The 27,259-nt window shown below is 39.0% G+C and overlaps 1 protein-coding gene across 1 annotated transcript; it reads right to left on the bottom strand.

Annotated features, from left to right (window-relative positions):
• Positions 1-1,824: 1,824 nt before the first annotated feature.
• LOC104956506 (vasoactive intestinal polypeptide receptor 1-like) lies at positions 1,825-26,007 on the bottom strand. The gene is made up of 13 exons (XM_010783989.1): positions 25,791-26,007; positions 24,898-25,015; positions 15,127-15,234; positions 13,220-13,320; positions 12,843-12,940; positions 12,330-12,462; positions 10,898-11,051; positions 8,673-8,733; positions 8,457-8,526; positions 8,078-8,172; positions 4,085-4,214; positions 3,412-3,453; positions 1,825-3,197 (listed from the first exon to the last, which is right to left on the bottom strand). Exons 1-13 carry the CDS (start codon positions 25,905-25,907, stop codon positions 3,051-3,053), a joined length of 1,374 nt encoding a protein of 457 aa, XP_010782291.1. The 5' UTR covers positions 25,908-26,007; the 3' UTR covers positions 1,825-3,050.
• Positions 26,008-27,259: the final 1,252 nt, after the last annotated feature.

Raw genomic sequence — 27,259 nt, forward strand, 5'->3', positions numbered from 1 at the left:
CTTGTACTTGTTGGATTACATAGAGGTAGTGTGTGGCATTGAATCACTTACTGTAAATGCCACACGTTTATCATTCTTTCCATCTGCGTCTGTATTACACAAATCAACCAACAAGCCTACAAATTAGGTTTTTCTATCTATATCATGTTCCTACTCTCAATCCCCAAATGCCATTTCTTCTCTCTTTACTTTTTCAAATAAACTGTGAATTATTTGATTTTAAAATCTTCAAAATGTGATGAAATTGTGATAATCTGTGGCACTTTTTGATTTTTATAAAAAGTCAGGCTGTGAAATGTAATTTTGTCTTAATCTGACCACACCTTTCTCTAAACACACCTCTTCTTGCAGTTGGTTTAGCATTCAGTTTCACATTGATCTGTTGTGTCACAGAAAAGCAAGTTTAGTCTGACATTGTTGGAACTTTCTTGCACAGTGCTTAGTTGAAATCCATTTTCTCCAGTTTTTCTCTGGTGTAATCTGACTCTTGGAAAGAAAGTGAATATTTAATGTTTTTCCTAATATGTCAAACTATTCGCAGTGTGGCATTTCTCTGTATTAGAAGCCTTTTTTTGGCGCTGTGTGTTTTGAAGCCAGTTTTATCAAGTGTTGAATTTTTGAATGTACCAATGTTGCTCAGCTGCTCTTAGCCTGCTACTGTATCAATTTGCCATGGTGTACAAATGATGTCTTTTCTTGATCATATATACAGTCAACTGTATATGTATATTTTTGGCACACAGGTGGATCTCTTGACGAAGACCTGTAATGTTTGTGACCGTGTTTTTGTATGTTTATGTTTATGTAAGTGTTTTCAGAGTGAATGCGTGAGTTTGTTTGAAAGTTGGAGAGTGTATTCTGTATGCATGTGTATGTAATGACAAGCATTAATAAGGATATAAGTAACTTAAATGTCAAACAAGAATATGATGTTATACCTGTGACAGTGTGTCATGTGTAACATGCGTTCTGGTGTCCAACATCCATGTCCCAGATTGTGAAATTTGACTGCTAAATAAATCTATCTGTGGTCAATTGTTGTATTTCGTTGATATTGTTGGACATTTTTCACAGCTGTCCTATCCGGTAAAATGGAAAGTGTACAGATTTGGCAGTAGATGCATGCGTACTAGGGTGGTCCTTAAATTTAATGTCGGAAAGTCTAAGCTCCAACCCCCATAATTCATTCTATTAGTCAAGAAAACTCTCCTCCGCGGCTGCTGGTGTGGCAGCCCTGGTCGATGAGGGAGGGGTAAATGTTGTCAGATTGAGGAATAAATTCACCAGGAGACTTTTCTTAACTAATAGAATTAATTCTGGGGGTTGGAGCTTAGACTTTCCGACTTTCAATTTTAAGGACCACCCTACTGAGGCTAAACTTCAAGGTTGATGAGGGAGGGGTAAATGTTGTTGGAATTTGAATAAAATTCACCAGGAGAGTTTTTCTTGACTATCATAACAAATTTCGGTGGTTGGAGCTTAAAATAAATGAATTTGAAAATGTACATGGCCCTAAGGACCACCCTAATGCGTACGCCAATATTTTTTATTCTAGAAAGGAATAATGTTGTTTGAAAATATTTCCAGCTGTATCCAGCTTAATTAAGTACTAGTTTAAAGCAATAATTCTTACTGTAGTTAGAAGCATTTTAAAGACCAATTTGCTTCTTCTCTTTCCCAGTTCTTTCCAAATTAAGGTATATAACTTTCTTACCCCCCAATCCTACTCTCAGAAAACCAAGTTTACAATTTGTTGATTTAAAGTGTATAACTAATTAATATAGTCAAAAAGAAACAGTCAATGTACTTCTCAAACCACACGTTTAATTAATTTCTGAGCTTTTCCCTACACAGGCTGACCCTTACTAAACCCACAAGACCAACAATGGAAACACAATGTATTTAATATAAAATAAGTGCAAAATGTTAATATATTGTGTACTGACAATGACCGTCAGGGTGCTTGAGAGAAAAGTACAGTGATTTAATTATATAATTATTAAACCATATATTGAAAAAGTTATAAGAATCTGACTTTTGCTCCACCAATATTGAATATAATACCCAACACAGATTATCTGAACATACATTTCTGTACAGTTTACTTTTACTGTGTCAATAGAAATACTTTTTCTAGTAGTACCATTATGACTTTACCATGGCAATATTTGGGTATTTCCTGCAGTGTAACAAATGTGATGAAAAATTAAGATGACCACATCTAGCAACAGCAATAAAAATGACAAACGAAGAAAAGAAAAGATTTGACAAATACTGTGTTTCGAAAATGGCTCACCAAAGCATACTCCTCCAAGTAAGAAGTCTTTAAATACATGACATTCCCAATCTTTCAGTTTTACACACACACCCACCCCCCAAAAAACACGCATACAAGAGCAGACACACGGCCTCAAATACATTTTCACAGGTGCTCAGGATTTTCATGATTGAAATTTTTATCACTAGCAGCAGGCGAGTTTCTGCACAAAAAATCAATTTGCAATTTGGTCCGTATCAGTACTGCACATACTTTCAGCCTGCACTAAAATAGCATGTACAGTGCAGCATACAAACTGCTAGAGAAGTCAAGCTCATTTCACATTATAAAGCCACATTCAAATATTCATTGTTTTCTCAGCTGTCTACATAATCCCTCAACATGTGCTCCTTCTGTACTACAATCTGTAAACACAAACATGTGAAGTCATCCTACAAGTTCCCCGGCCAGCTCTGTCTCTATGGTCTTTCCACATGTCACCGTGTCATCCCTGCAAATCAAGCTCCAGGGTCTCTTTACTATTTCATTGGTTGCAACCCCCCAAAACACTGTGATTAAGCTCAGAAAGTGCTTTCATGGTGGTAGCTGCTGCTGACACCAAAGTAATGCATCTTGACCAAACATCTCCTCCATCACTCATTAGTGATCATTACGCTCCCCACACAGGGGTGTTGTTGAATTAATGTCATCAGCAGGGCAAGGACTGCCTCTGATAGTTTTCTTGACATTCTCACAACAACAAGTCTCTCATGGATGGATGGTCTCTTAGAAATCACACTGAAGAGATGTTCCCGGTGGAAGGAGGCCGCCCGAGCCCCCCGCGGGCTCGAACTGAGATCTGAGTGATACTCCGCTTGCCTGGGGTGAGATGGTTTTGATTGTGACACTTTCTCAGCCATCGCCGGAGCTCTGTCTGGACCTGAAGACAAATTCATATGTGCAGAGTTCAGGCAGAAATAGTCATGGAGGAGTACAATATACATTTGGCCCCAGTAGCAGTATCAGAAAACACACTGTGTTAGATAACGTAGTAACACAAACTCAAACAAAGGTATGGATGTAAGAAAAATGGTGTCCAGTGAAAAGTGTTTGCAGCACTTGTGTATCAGAAAACCATCACTTTGTTCACTTACCTCTCCATTCATGAAACAGTAAAGCAGTGCCACCACAAAACCCTGCAACGCAGAATTAATAGTCACTGTTTTAAAATGATAACACTACAATGCTAATTACACATTTAACTTAAATCCCATTAGAGAAAATATCCTATTTCATAATACGCTACACAACTGTCATGAATGCCTAAATATCACCAAACCAAACATAGATTAAGACATGAAAATAACCTGCAAGTTAATGGTAATTTATAAAAAATGATATGTTGACATGTCAAAGTAAGAACTGTTAATGGCATGGTTTACTGGGATACTTAGATTAGATTACTTTATTGTCATTACATAATGCAAGCAGAGTGTGTAATGTGCAGAGTGTAACGAAATTAGGAGGGTCTAACCAGAGTGCAGTTATATACACATCTATCAGCAGTCTGTACAACAACTGGCGAGTCCAGAAGCCGCAGCATATACATGCGCCGCCATCTTGTCAGCTGTTCAGACTGTTCAGACTTAAATAGCCATTTTTAGTGTTATTAGTAACACCTATGCTTTTCCCTACTGCAACTCAACATGTCTGCTGCACAAAATAACCCAAGGTAAACTGAGAGCATCTTCATTCATCTTTTTTTACAATTTGTCTTAATGTGGTTTTTAATGCTTGTTGTCCCGCCACCTCTCTATTCTTGTATACCTGAAAGGACCCCAGACCCAGCTCGATGTAAAGTCTGGCGTCCACTCCAGTGTTTTCAGGCAGGAAGGCGAAAACTGTGTAGTGCATCCCAAACAGAGGGATGAGGAACAGCGTGGATTTAGCCAGCCTCCTGAGGGAAATGAACAACAGAGGAATGAGAGAAAGAAGAGAGACATCCGTCCAGGTAATGTAAAAAACCAATCTGGAGCTAATCCGTGTTGAAGGTCCTGAAAACACATTTCAGCTTACTCTGAGCCATGGCTCCTTCCTGAAAACGTAATCTTTTGGCTATTTCATGACAAATGTTTCTCATTTCAGTTTTATCTTTGCTCTTTTTAAGTATTTTGAAGTTGGTGGGACTCGTGTGAAAAAAGGCATTGTCACATACCATCATCATTTATCAACTTTGAATCATAATGAGATGACAGCGGTGGATTTGTTTGCTTACACTGCCTGGCCAATGTTCAATCAGATGTGATGTCCTGATAAAGCAAAGTTTTTCAATCTTGATCTTTTAATAAACAATAACTCACGACGTTGCTTTTTACTCTGAATTTGACATGTGTTAATATTTCATGTTAAAGAGAAAACAAGAAGATTTCAGAAGCTTTAAAGTAAGAACTGAACAACACAAATTTGAATATTTATATAAAACGGTTCTTCACAGCTTGAAATATTCCCCTTTATCGGTGTCAATCTAATCAGTGCTTTGATTTCAAATGCCAGAATCTATTATGTCGCCAAGTTTCAACAAAGGCTCGCCGATGTGGCAGATATCACATTTTCATTAAACAAACTGACCTTTAAAACAACAGCGTCATCAGTGAAAATGTCAAAATACAGAACCCTGATTCATTGTGCTCAAATCAGATCAGCGATGTCGGAAAATCATATAAATGTTATGTTTATTATGATGACATTACAATACTGCACCAACTTGCAGCGAGGTAAAAAACTCCCCCTCTGCGCTACATCCCAAAAGAAACACAAAATCACAACCATTTAATAGCCCCCCTTTCTCTTATATCATATAACTAATGATATCTGTCAGGGTTTGAGTTTTTGAGTGTCTAGTTTTGGGGTTGTTTTGCTGTTCTGTCCTCCCTGTCGTTAGTGTCCCTGGTGTGTCTAATTGTCTGATTGTGTTCACCTGTTGCCCTTGTGTTTCTCCTCACCTGCCCGGCTGTTTCTCGTCTCGTGATTACCCCTCCCTGTATTTAGTCTTGTCTCTTCCCGTGTTCAGTGTTGGTTCATTATTTGTCGTTCATGTTGGTCACAGTCACCTTTGTTTGGATGCTATCTCGTACCTGTTTGTGGATTCTTGTTTTGTTCAGCTTTTGGGAAATAAAGCTCGGCTTTTGTTTCTTTTTGAAAGAAGCTTCCTGCTTCCTCCTCATTCTGCATTTGGGTCCTATTTTTCCCCAACCCTGACAGATATTGACTCAAAGATGAATTTGAAACATAATATATCAAAGATCAATCAACAGTTAATCTAACCCCAACAGATCCAAGGATGTCACAAGGCAGTGAAAATAGCCTTATATCTGAATATAAATAACACAAAAACCCTTCTGATTAGAAATATCATCAACGATTTGGCTGCTGAAAGATTCAAGATAACTTTTATTTTTTGTAATCTGATTAGTTCCAGGCCTGTAATAGGATAGTGTTTTGTCACACCTGGGATGTGTGCCTTCGTGTTCATGTCACAGATCTGTCCGAACCAGATTGAAATTTGTAAAACCGAGATGAAGCTTTAGAAGGCTTGAAAACATTCATTGAACTGGTGGAGCCATCCTGTCTCACAGCAATAGAGGAGACATCTATTTCTGGTATCTGATGCTATTTTCGTGTGCTGCTCTCATTGTAAATTAATTCAGCTGAGCTGGAACTGAACCAACCAAATGTCAAAAGAAAGGAAGGATTAACTCAGGTAGAGAAAGATCTCTGGGCTACAGGAGTAGATTCATCGACGCAGCATTTTCCCTCCTAAACAGAGAGGATGTTATCAGGGGATGTTATCGATTCGCTCTCCTTTCCTTACCCGTAGAAAACTCTTCAAAGAAACTGAGATCTATTTTTAACATATCAGTTTCTCACTCAGCAGTTTTACCTCAGCAGTGAACATTTGCTCAATAACACTTGATCTCCTAATGCATTGTATGAGGAAAGGAAGGTGAATCTCATTTAACCAAATTCTCAATGGACTGAAACTTAGAGGTTAAATAGGAAACAATAATGATGTTCTTACAGTTGCAAGAAAAAGTATGTGAACCCTTTGGAACTACCTGGATTTCTGCATAAATTGGTCATAAAATGTGTTCTGATCATCTAAGTCACAACAATAGACAAACACAGTCTGCTTAAGCTAAAACCACACAAACAATTATATGTTTTTATGTTTTTATTGAACACACCATGTAAACATTCACAGTGCAGGGTGGAAAAAGTATGTAAACCCTTGGATTTAATAACTGGTTGACCCTCCTTTGGCAGCAATAACCTCAACCAAACGTTTCCTATAGTTGCATATCAGACCTGCACAACGGTCAGGAGGAATTTTGGACCATTCCTCTTTACAAAACTGTTTCAGTTCAGCAATATTCTTGGGATGTCTGGTGTGAATCGCTCTCTTGAGGTCATGGGTTGAGGTCAGGACTCTGACTGGGCCACTCCAGAAGGCGTATTTTCTTCTGTTGAAGCCATTCTGTTGTTGATTTACTTCTGTGCTTTGGGTCGTTGTCCTGTTGCATCACACATCTTCTGTTGAGCTTCAATTGGTGGACAGATGGACTTAAGTTCTCCAGCAAAATGTCTTGATAAACTGGAGAATTCATTTTTCCGTCGATGATGGCAATCTGTCCAGGCCCTGAGGCAGCAAAGCAGCCCCAAACCATGATGCTCCCTCCACCATACTTCACAGTTGGGATGAGGTTTTGATGTTGGTGTGCTGTGCCTTTTTTTCTCCACACATAGCGTTGTGTGTTCCTTCCAAACAACTCAACTTTGGTTTCATCTGTCCACAGAATATTTTGCCAGTAGTGCTGTGGAACATCCAGGTGCTCTTTTGCAAACTTCAAACGTGCAGCAATGTTTTTTTCTGGACAGCAGTGGCTTCCTCCATTTTATGACCAACTTATGCAGAAATCCAGGTAATTCCAAAGGGCTCACATACTTTTTCTTGCAACTGTATATGTTGTGTGGGGATTGGTTGCAGACAGACATCAAAGAGAAATGTACTGACAAATTAAACGTGTAACCTTTATAAAATCCCAATGAAAGATTGCATCACTTTTGTTCACTTTGGATTTTCTTCGCATTCTCAAAATCACTGTTCCTTCAAAAAGCATTACTGACTCTCTCTCTAATCTTGATGTCACCTACATTCAATATGGTTCTCATAAAAGATTATTTTATCAAAATCTGGATAACTTTCATGTGTTCATCAGTAGATAGCCTGCACACAATAGACAACTACTCTACCCCATTTATTACAAAATATAGAAATATATCTCTAGTCATTTATTTAAAATGTCTTATCAGGTCAAGTTTTCCAAATCATGCTTTTACTTCCTAAACACTTAAATGCTCGAGAAAACTTGAGGCGGATACAAATAAATGCCTTTTGTTGGGGCAGAGCTCTGTAGTCCTGCCTGCATTAGCTGATTGGCTGATCAGCCGCTACCTTCATCCCACACAATCTGCAGTCTATTCATCAGCTGTTCAGATGTTACTCCGCTGCAGGTGGCCAATCTCGTCAGGTGAGTTATAAAGGGGAGACTCGTCTAGATCAATCAACCCCCACTTACCTTTCTAATGCATTGAAGCTTTAGAAAAATTAAATTCATACATAGTATGTGTCTTTGAGGAGACATTCTCCCAGCAGAATGATTTTTGCTGCTCAGATTAGTAGTTTTTCTACCAAATCCAACCATTTAAAATACTGGCTCTCATGTGTAAGTGGCTCAGAAGTGTCAGTATGTATTGACTCACATAAAGTGTCCAGTTTCATTGTTTCCAACCATTGCTGAAGGTTTAAGCTTCTGGACCAGGATCCGGATCACGTTGATGAAGATGACTATATTAATCTGGTAGAGAAACACGCAATTGGATACACAATTATCACAATAATCACTTTGTTTTAGTCAGCTAGCAAAATTAAAGGGACACAATTTGTTGCAGCAACTCATAGGGCTAGCTTCATATTAGTTTGCTAGCTATTCAAGAGCTGAACAAATCTGCCAGCAAATGTCAAGTGAAGTATAGTACTCCTTGTTTTGAAAATAAACTATGACATTTGATAGTTAACCCCCCACTTGGATCATAGTCACAATTAATTGGTAGAAGTACAGTCTCACTGCTCTCCACTCACCAGCAGCGAGGCTGTGATTGGTCCTTTAATTATCCACCAAATACCAACATTGTCTGTGTCGTCCCAGCACCTGCAATCAAATATTAAAATCAGGTCACACTCAAATCAAAGTACTCTAGAATAATTACTACTGTTTAACATGCAAAGTTATGATAGCAGAGAAATTATGAGAAAATAATGTTGTGTAATTAGGTTGTGTGATACAGTAAGTCATACCCTCTGTCATCATAGAAAAATCTGGTCAACACCCAGAGTATAAGAACTGTTGATGGCAGCCCTGCAGCATAAGAAAATAACACAAGCAGAATTCATTATTAATACATTGTTTATGTGTCAAGAAAAATTAATCTGAACGACGCTCAAGCCTCATGTGTACTTCATAATTTATTAAAACGTTGTTCAGCCTATATAAGACATTGTGTAATAAATATATCCATCTCCCACTTGCATCTACATGCCAGAAAAAGAAACACACACAGGATTAAAGGGGGAGAAAGATAGAACAAACTGGAAAGAAGGTGATAAAACATATCAAAGACACTCTGGATACTGAGTGGGATCCACATCAAACACACGCTGGCTTCCTTGTCAGTTTTCAAAAACACAGATACAAGACGGACATATTTCACTCCAGAATTTCCTTAAACAAGCTCATGGTTGTATGTTTATATCAGTTTTGGAAGTGTTTAGTCAATGTGTTGATATAGTTGAATGGAGAGTATGGCATGCATTATCATAACTATAACAACTGATTTTTAGAAAGAGCACTTTGGAGTTCCCAACGGGGGTCATTATGTTACCAGGGTGTTCCTAGACATACAAATGGGAAAGAAAGATCCCCAGCTTTACTGTATATTCGCTTGTGTTGTGCTAGAAAAGGAGCACATGCCTTTTCTATATGCTAGTCCAATTACAACACTTAAAAAGAATGTGTATTTTTTATTTAACCACATTTCTAACTTGTGAAATCTATACATATCCAGAATATATCTACTTTTTTATTTCGTCCAGTCCTTTACCCAGCATTTATAAAAAGTATCAAACCAAGTCATCCAAAAACAAAGGATCTGACTCACAGAGAACATTGGTTTATAATAGCTGCGATTAAATAATCTGGGTGGTTTTTGTATCAAACCAAACCCAAACAAGTGTTTGATAAAAACGTTACCCGAGGAACAACAAAGACTCTTATTCTCTGTGTGGTCCGTTTGACCTGGATTACCACAGATAAAAGATTTTTAAAGACGGTTCAAATCAAATACATGATCAAATATGGTTTTGTTGGGCTACTTTAAACCCTTGTTTCAATAACATAGGATAGTATTACATAAATATTTGTATTTTATACGCACCAAAATTGAACTGAACACAATGTGAGGGTTAATGTGTTAATACACAGTGTTACACTTGGAAACATATGGACCTGGAAAATGGATATGCTTCCACAAAAGACCCAGCATACCCTCCAGAAATGTAGTATTTTGCCAAGCTCAGAATCTGTTTGCCTAAAGGTTCAAAAACTCAGGCTCTTCACCAAAAAAAAAAGGTGTGCTGCTGTTTCTTTCACTGCATCACTAACTCGCTAGCTTGACCACAGACTGCGTAACATTTCTAGAAGCACTTGAGAGTACAGGCTTGAACAGGTAAATTCAAAAAACAGGAATCAACAAAGACAATTGGATGAAAATAGGAAGACAATGGAAATGAGCAGCACAGAAGGGAAAGCACTCTAAACCTCCGTAGAGAGCTCAGTTAAGCCAGAGATAAGGGAGAGAACAAAGGGAGAGCCGAGAAAACACGAGCGAGCACAACAGCAGTCTCAGGAACAGCGATTGTATTCATAAATCGTTGCCAGGCTTTTGTGACTGAATGACTGGAAATGCAATCCCAACCATCTAAATGTGATTATATTGTGTTATCATAAGACAAAGATGACAGGAAAACATTTCAGTATCATTCAATGTACTGAAATACAACAATACTACAATCAACAGGCACACGAATGACCAGCTGAATATATAGGACAGCCTACAATTATTTATGATTAGCTTCACAGTAGACTACTGGATAGTATATCGTCACAGCAAGTCTCGCTCTCTCACAGCAAAACTCAAGGTCTGACCGCAGGCCACTTTAAAAACTACTGTGTCATTCAAACACGGCCATGTATACTCAGCAAGCTTGGTGAATCGTGTCAGTTATCAAATTTAAGCTAAACACATATTAGAAACTCCCAAAAAATATATAAATAATGCACTACAGGAAAGGGAAAACCCCAAAAAGCATTATCGGGCCCCTTTAACACCTGCACTTGTCATTGAGCAAATGAAAATCCTTTGTGGGTTTGTGAAACAACTTTTAAATGTGTGTTATCCAGCCAATATTTCATTTTTCAAAGGCTTGCACATTCTCAGATGCCCTACTCAATCATCTCTACTCACCCCATCCAATCAGGATGTACCACCAGAAGTATTTCCTCTGAGAGACGAAAGTCAGCGCCAGCAGGGTCTGAAGATACATTCCCTCCACCAACAACCAGAAGTAATTGGCGAGGATGCTGAACTGGAAGAACGCCACGGCTGACTTGCACGCTGTCTAGAGAGGGCAGAAAAAACACGTTAGTCTGGATTTGTCATTTGTTTACGCAGAGCTTTAAAGTAGAGTGTTACAGTAGTTTTAATTCTCTATATTTTTATATTCTCCATTTATGCAGTTATATCTGGTTGTATCAGTTAATGTATATTTATTGTTATATCCTGTAGATATATACTACACCTATCACATTTTCAGATTCTATAATTATATCATGAATAGGTTAGGTTACAATTATTTTATCAGTGTTGTTTATATCTTTAAATTGTATTAACTACATGTTTTTGTTTTATATTTCCAAAATATCTACTTTTCATGAGCTAAGAAAAACTACTATTCCTATTTGTTTGTGTGTTCTTTAAAGAGTGGTTGTAGTTTGTGATTTGAGAAGCTGTGGTTAGGGTTTTGAAAGGGTGTACGTGCTGATATGCTTCTGCATTGTCCCAAAAGACTGAATGACAACATGTTTAGTACAAGAACTTAAATGTTTTTACAATATTTTGAAATGCTTGTGTACAAGTGGTACAAGTGAGTGCAAAAGCAAAAAACGATGCGGCTTATTCTTTCTGTTTTGATTCTGTTTACATCAGCCTCTCTGATCCTTTCAGGGACCATTGAAGTGCATTTTTCCTTCATCAAGTCAAAAAAATGTCCCTCAACAAAGCACTGTTTCACCTCTCTTAAGAGACAAAAACATACGAAGAGACATGCTGCTGAGATTTCTCGGTGGTTATTGACAGATATGTAACACTGTTCTGTGGTTTCTCACAAAAAAACATTTTCATTACTACGTGTGTTTGAATATGGATGGAATTCTAGTTTTTTTTTTTTTTGACCTCATTTGGAAAATGGTCCACTAAATGTAACAACCACTTGTAACAACGCACAGTAGGACTATGGAGACACGTAGTACCTACCACCATACCTACAGGCTGCATGAACGGCTTTTCCATTACAAATAATACAATGAAACTCACTACAAAAAGAAAAAAATGAAATAATGATGAAGCAATTACATAAGGGTACAGCTTAGACCCTTACATTATATTACCCACAGCATACAAACCGAAACGTACCTGCTGTTTCTTTGTTTTTAAACTAGGTACATGCTAAAATAATTCATCAATCTTGTCGACTAATGAATGGATTTGCCTGAGAAACGACAGCTGCCCTTCATCTCTTGTCTTCCCCTTTTTCTCTCCTCTTTTCGTTGTCAATCATACAGCAGATGAGGGAATCTGCTTTAGGATGGGAACAATAATGACTGATAACTCTGCTTACCGTGGACACAGAGCAGTGGTCCAGGGTCTCATCAGCAAACAGCACTGTGTCTTTAATGAAAACAGCGCTGGCTCTCAGAACGAAGGAGGAGAACAGGTTGACGTGGATGTAGTTCCTGGTGCAGCGGAACTTCCTGAAAGAAGCACATGTACATAAATAGTAATAATAATACATTATATTTATATAGCGCTTTTCCTGGTGCTCAAAGCGCTTTACAAGCAAGTAAAACAAAATTACAACAAAAGTAAAAAGTGCTAAGCTAGGTGGAATAAGGGCGAGGGGTAAGTGGATTAGGAGTTGAAGGCAAGAGTGAAAAGGTGAGTTTTGAGGGATTGTTTATTGATTGCCGTACTGCCAGATCCCCAAGCCTCTACATAACAAAGGTTTTGCCTGGGCTTTTATTACAGTCGATCATCACAATATCTGCATATATGTGTGTGCATCATGGTTGTTGACCCTTTTTATTGCCCTTATTATTATTATTTGTTTGTGTCTGGGACAGTGTGTGCTTACCTGAAGGCTGTGAACACCACTATGGCTGTGATGAGGGAGATGAGTGAGGTGGCGTAGCCCACGGTGTAAACCCGTCTGAACGCAGACAGGTAGGTCGTCTGCAAAGAGAGACACAGAGAGTTTGAGGAAATGTTGTCAAATCAAATGAAAGTGAGATGACGTGATGAATGAAATGTCACAGAAAACATCAATAACAGTGGATCTATAGTAGTGAAAAGTAAATGGGAATATTAACTCGATGTTTTACTTAACTACAATTTGAGGTAATTGTACTTCATTGTATCTAAATTAACACATATTACATACACACGTTGACTTTAGACTGAAGCTAAGTAGGTTGAATGGCATGACAGAAACCACAACAAGTGTGTGTTTACCTCAGTTTCCGGCTCGCTGTCATCACTGAAAGCACACGCATCGTTGTAGGGAGGATACATTTCTGACCAGCCGTCCTCCGTACAGTTCCTGAAAACAAATCCTGATGTGCGAGCAGACAGCAGAGAGACAAGATCTATTTCAACCTCTGCAGATATTTTCAGAATCTGCAACAGTATACGTTTTATTACAATAAGCCAAGTTATTCATAGCCAATGAGTGTGTCTGGGGAAATAAATAATGATACAGACAGAGAACTGCAATATTAAAGAAACTTAAATATAGACTAATAACTAGAAACAAGTGTATACTTCACAATACATCGTACAATGTATTCAATATCTCAATGTATTTCTTATTATTCACCTTCTTCTTAATCTTGTCTGTGGCTTCATTTTGGCTGAACATTAACATTTTGGAACAGTTTTATATAAATCGTGCTGTGAATCGTGCTGAAAATGGGGCAAATGCAGTGACATTCAGGATGATATAAAGGCCAGGCGAAAAGATGAATAGAGTTTGGGGGCTGGTGAAAATGTAAGGGGGATATTTGATTGATTGATTTAACCACACTTTATTATAAAGCTACTGTTCCAAATCAAAGGATACATCAATTAATTTAGTACACTCACATTAGACAATTACATGAAATTGCTTTGAACAGCAATCAAAGCTGCATATGTCCCAAATCCTTTAGCCACTGACATTGCATAAAGCCACTGGGAAACATCTTGATAAGCTTATCTTACTTCTACAAACAGAATTAGTTTCACGCTGATGTTCTTGAGCTTAAGAAGTGGTATTGAGTATGGCATAGCGAAGTATCTCATATTGTAAATGACACTGTAAGCTACAATGCTATAGAAATGTCTCTGTCTGGTGCACATTCTGACACCTTGACATTTGCTCTCTTTTCTTTCCATTAGTGCATTCAGTCAAAAAACATTTGATGCTTTCATGTTCAAGTCTACTGACATTTCAGTTCAGGTTAACGTCCGTGTGGAAACTGCAGGTGTCGTAGGATAGGTTGACAGCTTGAAAGCTCCCTGCACTGCTGGGTTGGAGGGAATCTAAATGTGTGTGCCACAGATAGCACATGTGGGCTTTAGCAGAACTGTTTGAACAAAGAAATACAGAAATGTGTGGCAGTGGGGTTGGCTTTTTCATTTTCCTTTGAGCAAACAGGAACTAATGCCGCCAACTGCACCACTGAGATCAAATGTGGTCTGTTTGTGTGATCTGCAAGTCAGGTCACAATGAGTAAGCATTTCCATTGAGATAGGAATGGAAAGATCATTATTCCGTTATGATCCTGACCTTCTCCTTTAATGTTGGACTCATATTGACAATCCTCTCAAGACTACAGAGAACAAAGAGTTTCAGAATTGTGTACCTGTTTTTCCTTGAGGATTAATGGATTAAAACATACTTATGACACAATACTTCATCCGCTTTGTCTATTATAAAAATAATATTAAGATAGAACTTTATTGATCCCAATTTTGGAAATGTTTGACTTAAAATATAAATATAAAACATCTTCATTTTGATTTACTCAAGACTAGATAATGTTAACTTCTGAATATGTCCCTCTTGTCCTCATCAGCACCATCTTTCTGGAAAGTATTACAAAGTCACTTCTTTTGCCAGAAACTCCCGTGGTATATATCTGTATACATATTTTTGCCAACAAACATTAATGAATAATTCATGCTGTACTCCTTCATCAGAGCGACTTCAGTCTGCACTAATTCTCCAGATTATACAGCACAGATTTAGTAGCTGAGCATGCACCAACAGAGAGCGTAACCTCCACATTACCATCTGCATTTAAACTGCTCAGTTGAGTGCATGTCAAATTAAGTTAGAGTTTTCTATGTTTGTTAAGACTGGAGATATCAAAACCAACCTTGACTGCTGGAGAAATGCTGGAAGACCTCAGAGCACGAGACGTTGACCACCTGCCCGACATCAGCTCTCAGCCAGCAGCCGATCTCATCCCAATCTGTGTTACATCCTACACACGCACGCACGCACGCACACACACACACACACACACACACACACACACACAGGCAGCAAGGTCAGTCAGTTATAATAACATCACATTACATTACATGTCATTTGTTAGACGCTTTTATCCAAAGCGACTAACATACATTCAGTACTGTGGACAATCCCCACAGGAGCAAATTTGGGGTGAAGGGTCTTGCCCAGGGACACAACGACATGCTGACTGCAGTGGGACTCTCGAAGTCCAACACACACTATCCACTGAGCCACAGCCACCCTGTAATAAATACAAATAATATATCAAATATAAAAGGACATATTACTAATGTTAATAAAATAAGAGCAATAATATTATTATTGATTAATAATAAACAATATAAATGTTTTAAGTATGAAACTGCCAGTTAGAATTAATAGAAACAAATATATATAGCATTATATATTTTATTAACAATTCACACATAGTTCATTCTGTATTTAAATCATGATTTCATACGGCATTCACAAGACTGCATGAATGACCATGTGTGCATGTGTTCATAACCCTTTTTATTACATATACATCGTTTTGGGATCTTAATATATGAGCCTTTTAGGACCTGGTACTGAAAATCACAGCTGAGACACTCACTGCTTTTTAAATGTGTCAGTGTCTGTTGTCAACATCTCATAAAATATCCTCAGAAGTCCATGTGATTTTGATCAGACAGACTGATCCGTCTAAAAAGCTAGAAACCTGACACTCATCTCAGCCGAGGTTTGGATGGAGCTGCTTTGAGGGATCAAAAAGATACAAAGAAAGGCCACTGGCTCTGTGAAGCTGACCGTTGAGCGGCCCGACCAAGCAAGGAGGCAGAGGCAGAACGTTCAAATACATGACACAGCCTCAATCTTACTGTCTCATGTGAACACAGTCACCAGCAACAAGGATCTCACCCACACCAACAGGGAACACAGAGCCTAAAAACACACATATCAATCAACCAACAAGACACATGGTGAGGGGGGAGTAGACAACACAGGGCACCAGGCGAACACAATCAACAACAATGAAGCTATACAACCCGTAACGGAGGCCGAGATCTATGGCCCCAGAGATCACCTCCGTGACAGGCTCACAGACGCTGCTGGTTGCAAGAACCATATTTTGCATACCTTTATATACCTTCAGTAATAGCTATTCCCTAACTACATCCATTTAACCTGAATTGTCTACAAACATTGATAATGGATCAATTGTTATTCTGATTACCTTTTAGTTATTCAAGAAACTTTGTGTTTCACTCCCAGCAACCTTTCCCATGTATAGCAGCCTTTTAGTGGCCTTGAGGAAGTGTAACCACTAATGTATTTTTTAAAAACAATTATGATTTGTATTGACCGCATTTGCATAATTTATTGTCTTACAGTAGGCTTCCTGTCTGTCTCATGTCCTCACATTAATAATCAGTTGCGTTGTTCCTTCTGCAGACTGAAACTGTCACACACATTTCCTCAGAAGATAACAATAATTCTCTTGGTGCCAATTCGCTCCGTCTCCACTGCCCGGACTGTTGAAATGTTGGGTTTTGTTGTGTATGGAGAGCAATGTTGGTCCATCACGTCCACCACCTTGATCCCTGGCCAGACACTTGACAACTTTTGGCCGCCATGATGTTTTCTGTGATCAGGGTTCCCAGAGGATTAATGCTAATAACTTTTGTGGGTTCGAGTGAAATCTATAGTCAGCTAATGGATCGTTCGCCATCAGAATTGATTTAGATTTTAAGTTCTTGCTCAGAATGAATCAGAATCCTGAATGACACCATTTTGTAGTGTTTAGTAAGGATTTTCGTGATGTTAGCTAGTTGAAGTTAGCATAGAGCACAAACAACTGCTCTAAACTGTACAAAGCTCTTAGCATGGGACATGTCTTGTTTGTGATTTATGTAATGCAAGTGCACTCCAGGACAACCTCTGGATTATCAAAGTAATAATGAAATGATGAAAATAGTATTTTCATCATATAATAAGGAGCAGCCAGTTTATGCATTCATAAGCGGCTTAAAAAGACACTTCTCTTATAGTCTTGCAGGTCTCCCTTGAAAAAGAGATCAATGATCTCAATGGGATACACCTGGATAAATAAAGGTTTGAAATGAAATGGAATGAAGTATGGAAACATTATTGCGTGCATTTTAATTGAACCAAATATCAGTAAGGAAAAGAGTATTCAGTTGTATTGATGCATCAGTCAAATGCCATAGCTTCCTACAGGGTTCCTGTCTCTATGAATTCGAAAAGGTCATGCAAAAGAATGATGAGTCTTCACTGCATCGCAGACTCCCTGCTGTTACACTTATTGAGATTAGGCTTGAACATTTTCAGTCCTCCTCAGAGACCTTAATCAGCACAAATGCGCCCACACACAGAGAGAGAACAGTAGGCTACACCTGACCTGACTTGGTTAAATACGCCTTCTCATTGTGGTGTCTCGTCAATTGTGTTAGTCGTGTTTGTTTTATGTCTGTCATTTCATGTTTAGTCAGGTATGTAATTCCAAGTCTAGTCAGGTTTCTATGTAGAGTCAGGTTTTCTTGTTACTTCACGTCTTGTCTGTCTATTTTATGTCGGTCATCTCTAGTCAAGTCCCCATGTTTCATGTCATGTCTTGTTTTTCCCATTTCCTGTTTTATTTTGTACTTACCTCTTGTCTTTCCTTTCAGGTCCTGTTACTTCCTCACTTTGGGTGTTTTTCCGCCATCGTCAGCGTCTGCCCCGCCCCTGATTGTTTCCACCTGTTCCCAATTCCCTCATGTTTAAATACTCCTTGTCTCCCTTTGTCTTGTGCCAGTTCGTCTTGTTTCAGTGTGCTTCTATTTCAAGAGACCCAGCGTTAAAACCAGAGAGGAGAGTTTTGTTTGTTTGAAATCAAGAAGTTTTGTTTTGTCCTCGCAAGAGTGATTTTTTGTTACAACTTTGTTTTATTTTTCTCATTAAAATATGAGTCGCCGCATTTGAGTCCAGTATTTTTGTACCCCGTTCTAACACTCATGCAATCACAATATGTTTTATGTGCGAATTTTAGCAAAGAAAACTTGACCAGCTTAACACAACACATCACAAAAGAGACAGAGACTGTTAGTGTGATCTAGGTTTTTGTGCATGTAAATGGTCTGCAAATGCACAAATCTCAAAGTTCTCTCCAGAGGGAGTTTCTCTCCCACTCTCTCCCCCTCTGCCTGAAATGCCTCTGTTGGACTCCTTTTGTTTACTTCCATAACATTGTGAAATCACTATGTAACACTTGCGCTTCTATTGGCTAGCGCTCCAACACATTGTGATAGGCTAAGGGGCGGGATATCTCTAAACAGTTGAGCACGCACAACAGAGCCGGCCAGCTAACCAATCAGAGCAGACTGAGCTCTGGTTTCAGACAGAGGGTGAAAAGAGGTGCTGCAGCACAGGCAGTATGAGACAAATAAAGAGCTTTTTTAACATTAAAGCATGTAGACATGTCACATTAAAAGCTCAAAATATACAAAAACTATGTTCTTCAAAAGCTAATCACAGCAGAGTGCAGGTGCATTTAGCCATCCAATGGGCTGCTGGCATTGTTATAAGGCACGACCCGGACAATCAGTGTGCTGAATATCCATTTTCTCTCTCTGCCTTATTTTTTATTTGTACAAATCCATTGGATTTAATCCATTATCCACTCCTTCCCCTGTGTGTCTCTCTCTCATAAAAAAACAATCACTTGCATCCAATGAGATGTTTGATAGAAATATGAGGTCAACACTAACATAACTCTATGCAGCGAGAGTGTAATTACTCGCGGCGGACCTTAGAGTATTATGCTTCACGTCAGCATCTCCTGTAGCTGCCAGGCTGAGTCAGACTGATATTCCCGAAGCTAAGGATCCAGGAGACAAAAAGCACTCCAGTTTCAGGTCTGTCTTTTCATTGCGTGTTTTCTGAATGAGTTTGTGTCTCAAGGGTTGGTGCCATGAACACAGCAGGTGAATTAAGCTAACAAAACCCACCATAACTTTTATATTACACTTCTTTATTTACAGGATTTGTTGTTACTTAATAATATACTAGCATGCTTTTTCTAGCTCACCCATAACATAAAAACTATTGCATTTAGCGAATATCAATAAGCATATCCATATCCTCCTAAAGCTTAAATTATACACATATTAGTTATATTTAAATTGTAAATGTTTGCACTGTAGATGGGTGATTTTAGCATACTTTGTAATGATGTCTACTATACTTTTATGATTAAAAAGGCATCCAGTATACAATATTTTAATTTTTACTATCAACTTATATCGTGATATAATGTATGCTTTTATTTTAAGTAGTTGTAAATGTTTTTATCAGAACCACATTGTTTATATGCTGTGTTTTGACAATTAACCGAGGTGTGCTATCACAAGTAGACTCCTGCCCAAAATCTATGAGGGGAAAAAGCTTTGCTGAACAAGAAAAAAAACTTGCCAAATGTATTTCTGCGTTTTCCACTTTGTTTCAGAAACAACAACATAATGTTGGCATTATTATGTCATATCTTAAGAAATACATATGTTGACTGTGGGGCAGAGCAGTGTGAAATTAAATTATTAAATATTAACACTTTATTTGGTACCACATAAGACATTTTAGACAAATCTGGAGCTATGTATATCTTCTAAGACTTTTGGACATGTTATAGAAGGAAAAGTATGTACGTGATCCGTCATTCACTTCCTGGTCAACTCACCTGTGCTTCTCTTGGTGTTAAAAGGCAAAACATATCTGCTGTTGAAAAGGTTAATCCCTTTCATCGTAAGAGGGCTTACTTCAAAATCTTGCTGTGGCCACACACTAAGCATGCTAAATATAAAGATGCATTTCCCCCCCTCTCTCTGTTTATGGGCTCCCACCCACACTAAGCCCACCTCCTGTCAAGTGCATCTTGTTCAAATCCATTGTGGATAAGAAGATTGAGATTGGCAGCAAAGTACATGCTTGGAAATAATGGATGTGGTTGCAAGGTAGAAGATACACAGTATGTTGGGGTTACATAGAGTGTCTTTATAGAGTGACTAAATGTTTGTGTTATAATTGGTATTAAGGATTAAGAGATTTTACTCTCCAAAATTATGTTGTTTTTTTTGCCAGAATTGGATGCTGCTCTCTTTATTTCAGAATTGGTTGGAGGGGAAACACCTTCTTAAGTATATCGTATGTGGGAGGAATCATCTTCAGGTTAACACAGATGGGTTTAATCCGAATTGTAAAGGCATCTATTCAAGAGATAAAACAGCAATATCTATAATGTGTCTGTTTTCATGAGAGATGGGCACTTTGGTGCGGTAGAACAATCAAATCCAAACAGCAGTGCTATTTGTGAAGACCCAGCTGCAATTAAAGCACTAAAGGACAGGAAATGAACCTGAAATTTAAATTGATCTGGCAGTATTGAAGACAACAAAGCAGCAGAGGAAGTTGTAGTTTATGAAAATGGTCTGATGTAAAGGTGGCCTAGGAATTGGGCCAAAGTGTGACACACCAAAGATCCATAACGTACTGGAATGTTGCAGCATTTCCCATCAGTTGACACCCAAGCCCACCCACACAGCATGCTCCATATAGACAGGATCCGTAGTGGTTACAGTGTCGATTATGCAAACGTGATACATTTGCCTTCATGGAGAGTTGATACAAACTGAGGGTTAAGAACTGGGACGGGGTAGGACAGCATATTCTGACACGATTGCAGTGTGTATGTAAGTATGCAGCCCTTGCTGTTCAGTTTTGGAACGATACCTCCCGATTTTTTACCCTCGTTGATATGAACAATTCAGAAATTCTGTAAGAAGCTAGTTTTTGTATTATCTACAATTTAGACTGAATCAAAATGCTGATTTAGCATCTACTCTGCCAGAAACTAAGACAAATGTGTGGGTCTGTTGAGTTCCTTTTGTCCTATGTCATTTCAAAATCATTCAAAATCAATGAGATACCCATTAGCGTTGGTTGTACCTTGTGGTGGATGCAATTTAGCCAATGTTCGCATCCTAACATGCTAAACTGAGAGATGGTCAACAGTTTACCTGCTTACCATATGTGTGCTGTAGTGAGAAAGAGTGCTAGGTTTCAAGCATGCTGATGTTAGCAGCCTCACAGAGCTGCTAGCGTAGCTGAAGACACAAGCCTTTTGTGCGGGTCAGCTTTTTTGCTCTGAACATAAGTTTATATCTAGGTTGATGGCTTCAAGCTGTTTGTTTAATTGCTCTTATACGGATGAGATTGCTTATAAGTGCGAACAACAGTTTCACTGTCTGTCAAGTGGTGGAATAATATTCCCACAAGAGAGTTCCTGCTCCCAGATGCTTGAATTCAGGTCTCTTGATTTGAGTCATGCAGACACTGAGAGTAATGTGATGATTATGAAAATATTTCATTTATAGCCTGACTTGAGGAAGAAAACAAAGAAAGAGGCTCAATTATTTATTTAAAAAAAACATTTATCCTGAATCATCCTCGCTACAATTGCCACCGTGAGTGCAGCAAAAACCATGATAGAAACGTATACTGTTGCTTAAATACAGGGGGGATTTTGAACTATTGGTGGAAAACCATAATGTGAGGTGATCTGTCAGAGTCCTTAATTAACACTCACGTCAATAGGTTGATTAGTAATTTCACATTTTCCTTCCACATCGACGAAAGGTTGTCTCTCCCACTGGGGAGGGCTCTATTTTTGGCCCTTTATCCACTTTATCCGCTCGATAGGCTATACATTTAGTCACTTTAACACCCATTCCCCCCTTTTACGATTATTAATGAGGACTTTCTCCCGCGGGCGGTGGTGGCGAACTCCATAGGGACTTGGCTTGGCAACTGGAAGGTCACCAGGAAAGACCAAGTGCTACCTAGGTGTCCCTGAGCAAGGCACCGTTCCCTACACTGCTCCCCGGGCGCTGTACATAATGGCAGCCCACTGCTAGGATGGGTCAAATGCAGAGAAACCGTTTCGTTACATAGTACCTGTACTACGTAATGACAATAAGTTGAATCTTCTTCTTCTTCTTCCACAGTAGGAGAAAAAAAATCTAAATACATTTTTATTTTAATGACTAAATTCAATGTATTAAGCAGCAAGCAATTAGTTGACTTCTCAGAGATATAATGCTTTAAAGGTTATTTAATGTGCATTTGGGTGTCCTTTTTTATATACATTTGATTCCACTTTTGAATACCTTTGTTTTCGATATGATCTAATAGAGAATTTGTATCAATTCATGTCAATCCACCCAATGGTAAGGACAGACTTTACTTCAAAGAGCCAACCTGGTGGGCAATAGATGAAAAGTCGAGGTTACAACGATTAAGCTTCTTCACAAAATGTCATGGCTAACAGTCATTGAGTCATGTCAGTCTGGACCAGTGTGGTGGACAAACCAACCATCAACTCAACATTTCTAGAAACACATTTAGGCATTTGCTGGTCCAGGATTCTCAAACATGAGGCTTTTATGTAGCACTAACCTTCCTGACTGGTGTTTTTTCTCAATTTTGCTAACCTTTTATGCATATTAAGCTTCATTGATCCCCTATCCTGAAGTTCTGGATTAAGTCGTGGACTTCGGGTAGTCTGTCCGTCCTGGGAGAGGGATCCCTCCTCTGTTGCTCTCCCTGAGGTTGCTCCCATGTTCCCTTTTAAACTGTGGGTTTTTTCTCCGGAAGTTTTTCCTTGTACGATGTGAGGGTCTAAGGATAGAGGGTGTCGTTTTCTCATACTGATATTCTGCACAAACTGTGCTGTTGTATTTGCTGTAAAGTGTCTTTACTGTAGGTTATTTTCTATTATATGTACAGCACTTTGGCTCGACCAAAAATCGTTTAAAAATGTGCTATATAAATAAAACTTGATTTGATTTGATTTGATTGAGAAGCTGTTCAACATGCTATTTGATAGTTATTTGCTGCAGCCCTAAACTAAACCAAATGTATCAAAGGAGCGCAGTACAGTAAGTGGTGGATTGGTGGCCAGCGGCAGCAGGTTTCAGAGCGTTATGCATGAGGTTTAGTTGAGCCCATTACCACCGGGAGTCATTATTTCAGGTGAAATTTCATCTCAGCATGACTCTCTCAGGCTCTGCATTACATGTCAGCTGCATGGATGGCCAAACACTCCTATTACGACAGTGAAATTCATCCGCAGACATTTATCTGGGTAATGAGCAGTGGATGACGACTTTGCGTTCACAGTCATCACGAGTAATTAAGATCAAATTAGGAAATGTTAGAGTTCATCACACTCGCGGAGGGATATTGCCAGAGCGTTGTTGTTCTGGGGCAAGAGGAGAAGAGCTGGGCTTCAGTGAAGCAGCCGATATGGAGACACGGAGTGCGGCCCTCTGGGGGACGCCAGGTTCATTAGTATACTGCAGGTCAGATTGGAAAGCCAACCAGGTGAAACCTCATCAGGACGAACAACAGGTGTCAGTGTTGGTATTATAGCAGCATGATGGATATTACAGGGTGTAATCACACCTGCACCAATTACAGATTCCAGTCAAGCTCCTTTGCAAGACCCCTGACAGGTAGAAGAAGCTTTCAGGTCAATTACAAAAGAAAAAAATAAAGTAGCAATAGCACAGTATGAAAAAACTCAATTAAGCAAGGGCTTTTTTTTCTTAATTTGGGTAAAAGAACCAAAGTATTGCAAAGCTCAGCAAAATAAAATGAGCAAAATGTCTTCTGCCAGTGTTGTGTTATTACATTATTTCATCATATTTTAATTAGAAATTATTCTTATTGAAGGAACTACTAGAGCTGTGATCTAATTGGAAAAATGTACAGTAGCAGAGCTATAAAGTAGGCCTAAACCCAAATGACAATACTTTACTGTACAAATAACTCAAACGTTGTGTGCTAGTCTACTTCATTTCCTATTGTGTCTTTTTATATGCAACAATTCTTCTCTGCTGCTATTTCTATTGCAGTTGCAGTTAACATACTCCAATACTCCACCTCCCATACAACGGCGCAGCATGACTTTTCTGAAGCCATACAAAGTTATATAAACACAGATTTATTACCTTTTGGGATTCTTCAGGTGAGCATTAATATCAAAATATAGCCATAAAAAGTATAACAAGTTACAGTATTCATTGTTATGCAGAATGTCTTATTTCCAAGTGTTATTAAATGTATGATGTGTAGCCCATTTCAGGATATTTATTAATTATTGACTAGCAATATACAGAACTGCATAATATCATATATTTTATGTTATGTAAGAAATACCTGTTGCCAGACAATGTAATGGAGTAAAAAGTCAAACGTTTCCCTTCTGAGATGGGAGAAGTATAGGCTAGTACTTTTTTGGAGTTAAGTACTGTACTTGTGTACATTTACTTGTCCTTGCAAAACTGGGTGTATACAATGATAAAGACACTAAATAATATTGTAATTTAATTGTTATTTGCTCACAATGCCACCAAAGTAAAACTAACAACCAACTGGCATCCCACAGAAAGTTTCACCCACATAATTATCCTTCCTGAGAGTATATGAAATGCTGCTTTCATCTCAAAACTCTTCTTCCTTTTTTACTTCAGAGCACAATCCTGTTTAATAAACCCCTAGTCCAGGCTCTCTCTCGGAACATCACACATGAACCCACCGCTTTGGTCGCTCTGGTTGCTCTGGTTCTGCGCTTCGCTCCTCCTCGTCTGGCTGCACACCTCCCGAGCCCGCAGGTGCTGGGAGATGATGGCGCAGTCCGGATGAATTGCTTCAGCCTGAAAATACCAGACAACTTAATTAATCAGATATAGCCTGAGGCAGACATGCATCACGGGTCGATGCTCTTTGCTAGGTGCTGAGTGGGTACAGCGTTGGAGGAAACACACTGGAAACAGTCTATTAAACAAACACACAATCAACAGACACGCCTATAACTTGCTATTTGTGTCACTTGTTTAAAGTAATGTGTTTTAACGTGTCCCCTTCTGTTATGAAATCCTCTCAAAAGGTTTTATTTGCGTTACAAATTAAATGTCTTTTAGTTGACATTTTGCCACCAAAATAAAATAATTCCAAACATCTTCTTATTAATTTGCAAATGCATGCTCAAACCTTGCATAGGACAACATATGGAACCTTTTTCCTTTAATTACCCTGTTGATTTGATCGGTTTGATTTATACCAAGACAGGTGGTGATGGGTGCAGGTCGCGAGCCTTGACGTTGATCAACACTAATTACCGCCTGCGGCTTAATGAGGACATTTGCTGTTCAATAGTGTGTGTGTGTGTGTGTGTGTGTGTGTGTGTGTGTGTGTGTGTGTGTGTGTGTGTGTGTGTGTGTGTGTGTGTGTGTGTGTGTTTGCTCCTTAGAGCCGGAAAAGGACAGAGGATAATACCGGTGATAGCAATGCAATCAATATGTCATTAGGTTTTAATTAAGTAGATTGTTCCCAATTAGAAGGTTAAAGTCACTTTTAAAGTCACCTCATGAATTATATTACTTGTTGCCAAATCTGAAGAATGTAGCCTATTAAAGAATAAACACTCACCATAGGCTTGTTACACAGATGAAGATAAAAGATGAGTAGTATGATTTTCTCCTGTCGTCCTGTAAGAACCTTGCAACACATTTCCATTGTCTTATTTGCCTTCTTTATTTCCCTCATCGCAGGACGGTAATGTTGTCGCAAATCCAGGTTATTTGTTCCTCCGGAGCCTCTTCAATACTTGCTTCTTCGTTATAGCCTCGGTATAGAAATTTAGGCTGCCCTGTCAACCCTTAAAATAGATGAATCCCCATATTCCCCTGCGAGCTGAAAACTTGCGAGTGAAGAGCTGCTGTCTCACATCTGCTCTCTCTCTCTCCCCTCTTCTCTTTCTCTCTCTCTCCCCCCTCTCTCTTTCTCTCCCTCTCTCTCTCTCTCCTCCTCTATCCCTTTCTCTTTCTCTCTCTCTCTCCCCTCTTCTCTTTCTCTCTCTCTCCCCCCACCCCCCCAATCTCTCTCTCTCGCCTCCTCTCAGGTGAATGAATGACTATCTCCATTCATTCACAAAGATGGCAGTAAGGACAGAGATAAAACAAACAGCCAATGACCTAAATTCAAGTCATACAATTAATGTTACTGTCTGCTAAGCCTGTGTTTTAGCCTTTGTTTGTATTCTCACTGCTTTGAAGGTAATACTTTTGGATGAAAGCATCTGCTAAATAAACCAAATAGAAAAATACAGTGCTGGAATTAATGTGTTTTTACTAATTAAAAAGTAGAATTGCAGCTCTCTAACAAGAGCATTGAATATTTAATGTAGCCTAAAGGTATACAAGCATTAACAGCAAAACATACTTAAAGTATTAAAGTAAAATTAGACTACTTGTTGGGTTTGTTACCTTTCAAGAAAGTTATTTTGTAAGATGCTAATATACTATTGGAAATGCTACTGATGCTGGACATATATTTCCATCTTAGTTGACCCTCATCAAAAAAGCACAGCAGAGGATGTTCTTTCTGAGGCAGCTGAAAAAATTCAACCTGCCTAAGGCAATGATGGTGAACTTCTACACCTCCATCATGGAGTCCATCCTCACCTCCTCCATCAGCATCTGGTACGCCGCAGCCACAGCCAAGGATAAGGGCAGGCTGCAGCGGGTCATCCGCTGCAGAGAAGGTGGTCGGCTGTAATCTGCCATCCCTCCACGACCTGCACGCCTCCAGAACCCTGAGGCGGGCAGGGAAGATAGTGGCCGACCCCTCCCACCCTGGACACAAACTGTTCACCCCCCTCCCCTCTGGCAGGAGGCTGCGCTCCATCAGGACCAAAACCTCTCGCCACCTGAACAGTTTCTTCCCCTCCGCTACCGGCCTCTTAAACAAGGCCCGGCCCCCCCACTGACACTTTACCTCAGCCACAACGTAGACTCTATATGCATTACATTAATGCACACAATGTTCAAATACTGCTTACTGCACATATTTCATATTTCATGTTCTATAATTCACTGCATTCTATTTCGCTGTAAATT

The sequence above is a fragment of the Notothenia coriiceps genome, unplaced genomic scaffold (genome assembly GCF_000735185.1).
Source record: "Notothenia coriiceps isolate Sejong01 unplaced genomic scaffold, NC01 NC01_scaffold00026098, whole genome shotgun sequence".
In the NCBI taxonomy this organism is placed as follows: Eukaryota; Metazoa; Chordata; class Actinopteri; order Perciformes; family Nototheniidae; genus Notothenia; species Notothenia coriiceps.

Bases quoted from the DNA above. Each gene is read 5' to 3' on its own strand.
- LOC104956506 (XM_010783989.1), bottom strand. From the start codon at position 25,907: ATGAGGGAAATAAAGAAGGCAAATAAGACAATGGAAATGTGTTGCAAG. The intron at 15,235-24,897 runs GTGGGTTCATGT...GTGCGTGTGTAG, and splicing joins CAACCAGAGCGACCAAAGCG to GATGTAACACAGATTGGGAT. The intron at 8,173-8,456 runs GTGAGTGGAGAG...TTTCTCTACCAG, and splicing joins CAATCACAGCCTCGCTGCTG to ATTAATATAGTCATCTTCAT.